Source organism: Limanda limanda, chromosome 3 (genome assembly GCF_963576545.1).
Source record: "Limanda limanda chromosome 3, fLimLim1.1, whole genome shotgun sequence".
NCBI lineage: Eukaryota > Metazoa > Chordata > Actinopteri > Pleuronectiformes > Pleuronectidae > Limanda > Limanda limanda.
In genome coordinates, this window is record NC_083638.1 from 25732070 (window position 1) to 25740062 (window position 7993).

At 40.2% G+C, this 7993-nt stretch overlaps 1 protein-coding gene across 2 annotated transcripts; it reads left to right on the forward strand.

Moving 5' to 3' along the window:
• The first annotated feature begins 39 nt into the window (after window positions 1-39).
• cmtm3 (CKLF-like MARVEL transmembrane domain containing 3) lies at window positions 40-7144 on the forward strand. Of its 2 annotated transcripts, XM_061068937.1 has the most exons (6): window positions 40-212; window positions 3835-3990; window positions 4106-4201; window positions 4297-4414; window positions 4919-4975; window positions 5139-7144. In XM_061068937.1, exons 1-6 carry the CDS (start codon window positions 96-98, stop codon window positions 5165-5167), a joined length of 573 nt encoding a protein of 190 aa, XP_060924920.1. In that variant the 5' UTR covers window positions 40-95; the 3' UTR covers window positions 5168-7144. The 2 variants fall into 2 exon arrangements, with proteins under 2 accessions (XP_060924920.1, XP_060924921.1); XM_061068938.1 differs by lacking the exon at window positions 4919-4975.
• Window positions 7145-7993: the final 849 nt, after the last annotated feature.

Genomic DNA, 7993 nt, shown 5'->3' on the forward strand with positions numbered 1-7993 from the left:
TCTCTCTCCTCCTCCTGTTTTTACACTGAGCCCGTTACACACGCACAGTTTGAGGAGTGTGCACTTGGGGCAGGGTCGCTTCGCTGTGAGGAACCATGGGGGACATCGAGGCTCCCGGCTCTCCGCCGCCGGCCCAGAACGTCCTGCTCTCGGTTCTGCCGAGCAAGGAGTTCGCCTCCTCCAAGAAAGGAATGCTGCTCCTCGCTGAAGTGGTAAGAAACTGACCGGGGGGGGGGGGGGGGGGGGGGGGGTGTCTCCTCTTCCTCACACGAGGAGCTGGAGCTGTGCCACAGTCTCGCCCTGTGCGCACTGGAGCCTTTGCGCGTTTTGGGTACTTTCAAAGTTTGGTGCAACTTTGGCAGCAAAGTGCACATTTACAAACAAGTTAGAGACACTGTGTCACTTTGAATGTAGGGCAGTCAGGTTTCCGTCACAAGGTTTCCATTAGTAGAGGGAGGACACTTAGGATAAACGTGTGTGGAAACATCTGGATTATGGACAGCGCATGAAAACTTCTCCATAAGCAGCTTATTCATTGTTAAGGCTCATCTGCAGCGTCAGTGGTCGAGCTGAACAACCTCCTGGTCTCATGGTGTTGTGTCACTTTGTGTCACTTTGTCACACAAAGCAGGAACTGAAGGACTGTGTGGTGCATCGTGTGTTGCTGACAGGAAAAGGCTCCTCTGGCAGAAGCATGAACCCTCACATCTGTGTCATGTGACGTTCGGCCCATAAGAGCAGTTATCTCCCCACAGTCACATCCTTCAGCCTGTTGCCATAACATGAGGCCGAGAGTACAGTCCTCACTGTGTGTGAATGCACAATTCTGCAGCCCCCTACACACACACACACACACACACACACACACACACACACACACACACACACACACACACACACACACACACACACACACACACACACACACACACACACACACACACACACACACACACACACACACACACACACAATAAGACCTCTTTACTGCCTCTTCACAGTGATTGTGATCATCACCCCTGGGCTAAAATTCTTCCTCTCTAACCCTGTTGGCTTCTGCTCACAGTCGAAGGCTCAACCGTTTCCCTCTTTGTGTTGAGATGAGGTCGCACACCTGGTTCAGGAGGAAGAGACTCGAAGCTCCAGATCTGTGATATATGGTGCAGGGTTTAAATATCTGTCTAGGACTATAAGTGCAATAACTGAGTGAATTTGGTGGAGCCCCTATCCTGTTAAAACTGTAGAAACTGGTTTAAGATGCTTTATTCCACACAAACGATGAGAAGGTTTGAAATGAACACAACTTTTAGTTAGGTCCTGATCATCGAGACGTGATGTGTTTGTATCTTATCGCCTCTTCTTTAAACTCTCAAACATTTTCTCATTTTCCTCTGCTGGCATCTGGCTTTGCAGATAGTTTGGTAAATCTCTTCCTGGTTTTGATATTTCCATCTCTGAGGGGACGGCACTGCTTCTTTCCAGAAACTCGATATGCTTGAATAAATGTTTGACTGGAATGAAAAGTTTGAATATATAGAAGGAAAATTTAACATATTGAATGAAAAGTTTGAATATAGAGAAACAAATCTGAATATATGTAGTTAAAGTTTGAATATGTAGAATGAGTGTTTAAACATATGGGTTTATTAAACCTTAGGAATAAAAGACGGAAAGTATTGAAAGAAATCAGAGAGAAGTGTGACACTGTAAATATAATGTGAAAAAATAAATGAAGAAGCTTTTTTAGTACAAATTCAGTATTACCTAAATTAAGTCCTGGTTCCTGATTTGCAACATCAATGGTATGTGATTTAAATGTTTGATAAACTCCATCTCACACTGTGTACAGTATAATATCATTAAGTTTAGTGGTATGTCTCACAGTTTGTGTTTCTGTTGCACCTCCTCAAGGCCGAGTGAGATCAGTCCCTGAAGTCAGCAGAGAGAAAACAGCTCGGGGGTGCACCCCTCTGCAGAGTGTTAGTCAGACACGCATCCTGCTGAGCGTGCACTATTATACAGTGTCAGACCAATGTGTACTTCTCTTTAGAAGTCTCACTCTCCGTCAGCAACGAGCTCAAGAAGGAATGTGTAAATTTTTGTAGCATTTTTAAATGTTTCCAGAACACAGTGGAGGTGTTGATGAAGGGCACGTGTTGTGGTAAATGTGTGAAAAGTGTGTCTCCTCCTCCTCGTGTTGTATGAACTGAAAGGATGATTAATATTCTTTACTCAGGGTGTAGTGTGTTTCTGGCCTCGGGGAGCTGTGATGTTTTTGAGTTTATAACTCTTCAAACTGCTCATTTAACTTTTTACAGGCGGTAAAATGCTGTTTTCCTCCTGATCCTGTTACAAAAGGATCAGACATCTTAATGTCAGAGTTTTGAATGATAACACAAAGTTGTTGAAATGATTTGTTGATGCCAAACATGTTCTGGTCCCTGCGTATTCGTGGCTTTATGTCATTGTGTCAGCCATGGAGGTCGGGCTGTTTATTTAGGCAAGATGACGTAAAAACTATTTGACAGATAAGCATGTGTCTTGGTGGGAGGATGTGGTGTAGATCAGGGAAGTGACCTTTCAATTTCGGTCTAGATCCACATTAGGGGGCAGAACCTGGAATATTATTTTTCAATTTCTTTAGCATTGACAGAAAAGGTGTTTTTTTTTATCCAGATCGATTGAATTTAAAGGCCCAACAGTCCCCTCATGAAACCTCAATGAAAAAAGCCCTATCTGGCAAATTTAAAGAAGGAAAGATAATTCCTGGATCTTTCTCCTGACCCGTATCTGCATTAAAATGCAATAGGTTGTTTTCTGACCCAAACCACATCCTCCTACTAAGTCTTGTGGAAATCTGTATGTGCCCTATACTGTCTACAAACAAACAAACAAACAAACGGACAAGGTAGAAAACACAATCTCCTTGTTGGACGAAATAAAACATATTTGGATTTTAGGCTGTTCACAACCAGACATTTGTTTCCAACTAAATGATTTAATTTATCAGGTTGGTCATAAAAGAAACAGAAGGAATCAGCAGTTAAAATAATAATTGTTCTCACAGCCATGGCACAGTTCAAATGTGTGATACCATGGAACTGTGGCGTATCAACATGGAGGACGATGTCCTCTACTGCCGGCCCCCCCACTGATGTGTCTTGTTTCACTGCTGCACAGCCACCGTCCCGACATCCCACAGATTATTCTTCAGAAGCAAACATTCACCAGGATTTTCCCCAGAACCCTCAGAGAAAAATCCCACTTCTCAGTCATGACTCTTTTCCTTAAAAGTGCAGCAGCAGCAGCAGCAGTTCTGGAGTCAGGGGGAGTTCCTGGCCTCAGGCTGCTGTGGGATGACTGACTGAGACAAAGACAAGATGGCCGGGCCTGTTACAGATTACAGTGTCTGGACTTGCTTTCATTTGGCACTGATATGCTGCGTCCACCTCCTCCAAGGCAGAGCTTCAAACACAAGCTCAGCTTTACTGCTTAACTGCACATCCAGCACGGGTTGAAACATCAGTGTGTGTTTGTGGGTTCGGTGTAAAAGCCTCCTGTTAATAAACATTGTCTTTAAACAGATGTATCTGCTTACAGGAAGTGGCCCTGAAGCTGTAACGCACACCGGCTCACAGCTTCGGTGCAGTGTAACATCTTCAAGGGAAAAGATTCCATTTTATTCATTATTCAGAGAAAGAATGTAAATGTGACCTCGAGCATCTTATTGAGAAATAAATAAACACAGAAATTTAACCAAAAAAACGGAGATTTTCTTTTTCTTGTTCTTGTCTCAAACTCTCTCTCTCTCTCTGTTTGATATGTTGTCTTCAGGCTCTCTCCTTCATCTCGTTTGTGTGCTTCGCGGCGTCCGAGGCTGCGGCCTTCGTCACCGTGCCGCTGCTGGAGTTCCTGGCCGCTCTCTTCTTGTTGTTTGCTTACTCCACCAAATTCAACGAGAGGTTTAAGGGCTTCCTCTGGCCTCTTATGGTGAGATCAAACATTTTAAAAATGAAATACCAAGCTTTTTAATGAAGAAACCCATGAAAAGTAGTGCTGAAAGAAGAAAGTAAGAAGTTTAAGTTTGATTTCTTTTCTCTCACAGGATTTCATGAGATGTGTGACCGCCTCCGTCATCTTCTTCATCGTCTCAATAATGGCGGTGTCCAAATACGTGGACGGGGCCTCGAAGGCTGGAGGGGTAAAGTCTACATCTCTTCATTAGTACTCAGTAAACCCATGTCCAATAACTTCCCCTCCTCTAACTCTTGGTTTCATATCTCCCTCTCTTCTCAGATCTTTGGGTTCATCGCGACCATTGTGTTCGCTGTAGATTTTTACCTCATCTTTAATGAGCTCGCTGCTTTCTTAAAGCAGGGGGGGGGAACCACAGAGGAGCCGTCGAGGCAGCAAGGTAACGGCACAAATAGGAATCTATATGAGAACATCTATTCTGAACATAGACACATTTACGATTTTATATATATCTTATTCTTATATAAAAAAGTAAATGTTATAATATGTAGCAGAAATAGTTTTTTATGTTTGACAATTCAGTATATAGGCATACATGTATTAATATATATCTATATATATATATAGATATAGAAATATGCTGTTTGAACATTCTGTGCTATATAATGCACACCCATGTTCACATCACCATAAAATATTTACTTTAATTTATTTATATTATAAAGAAATGTGGATATACATACATAGCCTAAGTGTTTAAAAATAGAATAGAACATTATTGGTATTGGTTTATATAACAAAATGAAGGTGTGGACCTCTTATAAATATATTGAATATACACAAGGAGTGAATTTAATCATCGCCAATCATTTAAACATATTTGTTTATTGTAATAGAAGCAGTTTGCACTGACCTCATAATCAACACTCTTTGATACCACTAGGGGGCAGTGAATATGAACCAACCCTCTACACAGCAAAGTTAACTACACCACGTCAGGGTAATAAAACCTGTTAATGTTTTCTTCAACACTATAACTGAGTTAGTTTCCTCATGTCCGAGTTATATTTGCACTTTCCAATGTCTCTCTCTTTTGAGCGCCCGGCGAACAGGAAGCACACGTGGGAAACTGACGCACGTGTTTTGTCTCTTTTATTTTCCAGATGAGTTTTCTGACTCTGACTCCGACTGAGACCTGGAGGGATCTCCACCAGCGGATACTCTTACAACAAGTCCACCTGTGCAGTAGAGATGTCCGCTGCTGTGCTGACATCTGTCTCATAGAGCCTCAAGGTTACGTTATTAGTGGGGGTGCAGTAGAAATCCCATCTACTCACTGACTGTGTCCTGATTCCTCTCATCTGGGATTCTCTGTTCGGTCCTCAGGGGTCAAACATGTTTAAATGGGAGGAACAGGATCCTGTGCAGTTTGAATGGGTTTCTTCTGCTGAGCATCAAATACGTTGTTCTGTTTAGTTCATTATTCACTGCTCATTACAAGTCATTGGAAAAACAATAGTAATGTTTCAGTGTCTCCGTCGATTTTGGTAAAATATAAAAGCTCTTTATCGACCTGATTCTTTAGTTATCATTAAGCTGTGAACTTGTTTGGTGTCATTATACTGAATTGTTAGAAGCTGTTTGTATCCACGTGTGAGATCATTCAGTCGAGATTGGAAATTGTGACTGATCATGACTTTGGAGCCTGTAGTGTGACCTTGATTACACACATCTTTAACACTAATTGAATGTCCTTAGTGAATAAATGTTTACGAATGGCATCTTAAATAAGAAATAAGGCCTACACTCACTTGGCAGTTTATTAGGTACACCTCACTAAAGCTAGGGATAGTGTTTCTGTCATTCTTTCTGCATTTATATCTATAAGGGTCGGCTTTATATCGGAAACAGCACTCTGTATAAGTTAAAGCAGCATAAATAACAACGTCCAAAAAGATCAAACTGTTCTATCAACTGGAAAACAGTTTGACACACTTACAAATAGAATCATGGCCGTGTGGTTAAATGCTAACCGGTGTAGTTTCAGTCAAACAGGTGCATGTATATGGCCAACCTGAAAACATAATGGTTCCACACCGTGGCATTAGTTCTAGCTGGGTGTACCTAATAAATTGTCTGTAAGAAGGATGTACTCAGCATTTATAGAATATTATAAGAAATTGTACAGAATATAGACAGGCTAGTTGGTGGCAGGTTGGCTGGTTTCAACCTCTGTCCAATCGTCTTAAGTCTACAGGAATAATTTGTTCAGAATTTCAGAATAATGTTTCTATTGCTTTTAAATTTGACTTTTGAATGAACAGACGTCCTGTTCCTTCTGCGGGTCACTGCATTGCAAATGTATTCAGTGAACACAAAGTTGGAGAGCCTTTTCAGCTTGTCTGCTGTATGTGTGTATGTGTGTTAATAATGCATTGGAGCCACTTAATGCAGTATTATTTTCTTTAATGCTAAATATCAAATATGTGAATCGTTTTTTCCAGTTTCTGCTTGTTCGTCTGATTCTTCAGTTCCTCCACTGCCACTACTGAGAAATCAGGTGCACTAAAAATCCCACAGCGACTGTCTATGTAAAACACATCAGCATAAAATGAGTGTTGTAAAACAAATGAAAGAAGTTTGATTTCAAATTGGCGTCAGTGGCCTCTGATTTCCATGTGGGATTTAAACTGATGATGGAAAGTTGAGCTTCGATAGTGATTATTCGCCATTGTGCCTTATGTGGGAGAGTTTTGTTTGTTGGGAAAGTAAAAGTGGTTCCATTTATATTAACATTCTGCTTTACATTTTTACATTTTTAGTCTAAAATGAAGAAAATAAACTCAAATCCGGGCCAGATGCAAAAGAACCAGACCACGACTGATGCTAAACAGTGTGTGATGCGGTGTTATCACTGTCCTGTAAAAAAACAAAAAAATTGTAGGACACATTTCCCATATGGAGGAACAGATAATCCTTCACCTAATCACAACAAAACTTACGTGTAAAGAATTTAGATATAATCTCATGGTGAAGACACAGTATCAACACAGGGTCATTTTCAGGACCTTGCTGAAAAATTGTAGGTGAAATATAAAGTGTGTTTTTTTTACTGTTATGCTCTTTTGTCTTTTGTGAAAAAAATGACTGAATAAAAACCTGAAGTTTTTTCAACAAGGTCCAAATCACTTTATTTATTGATCATTTTAAACTGAAGTGAAGTGTTTTTAATTACAAATATGCAGCTGAGTGCGGCTCCGTGCTGTACAGGACAGACTGTGTTGGATTTATTAACACAGTTAAAAGGGATCTCACTTTTAATTTCATTCAAACATTCATTCGTTTACACCTGATGTGTGTAAACTGTTTATAACACAACCTGGAAACAAAACTTTTCTTTCTCATAAATACAAATTCTTCATAACATACTGTAGCACTGACTGATTAAGAAGCTTTTATAAAACACAATTTTCAGGTTATATTATCAAATTGTGAAATGCACTTGAATGATTTTGGTGCTGTTCAACAGTTTAGGTGATTAATTGTTATAGTGTCACTCAAAAAAAAAATCTATCAATCAATGTTAAAGGTTCAGTGTGTAGTCTTTGGTGACATCTAGTGGTAACATTGTATGTTGCAGCTGAATACCCCTCATCGCACCCTCCCCTTCCAAACATGAAGAAGAACCTGTGGTAACCTTCAGTTTTCATAAAAACTTAAAAGATCTTTAGTTTGTCCAGTTTGGGCTACCGTAAAACATGGCTGCCTCCGTAGAGAGGAAACACTCCTGATGTAAATATCAAGTATTTAAATATAAAGGGCTCATTCTAGGGTAAACAAAAACAACAATTTGTACAATTTAAATAAATCACACAAGTGAAAACATCACTAGGATTATTTAATATTTAATTTTTGCCAATAAATCCCTTGCACCTAAATCTTACACACTGAACCTTTAAGTGACGGATATAAATACAAACGTGATTGTCTTTCCGTACAATTCTTTCAGTCGCTAAAT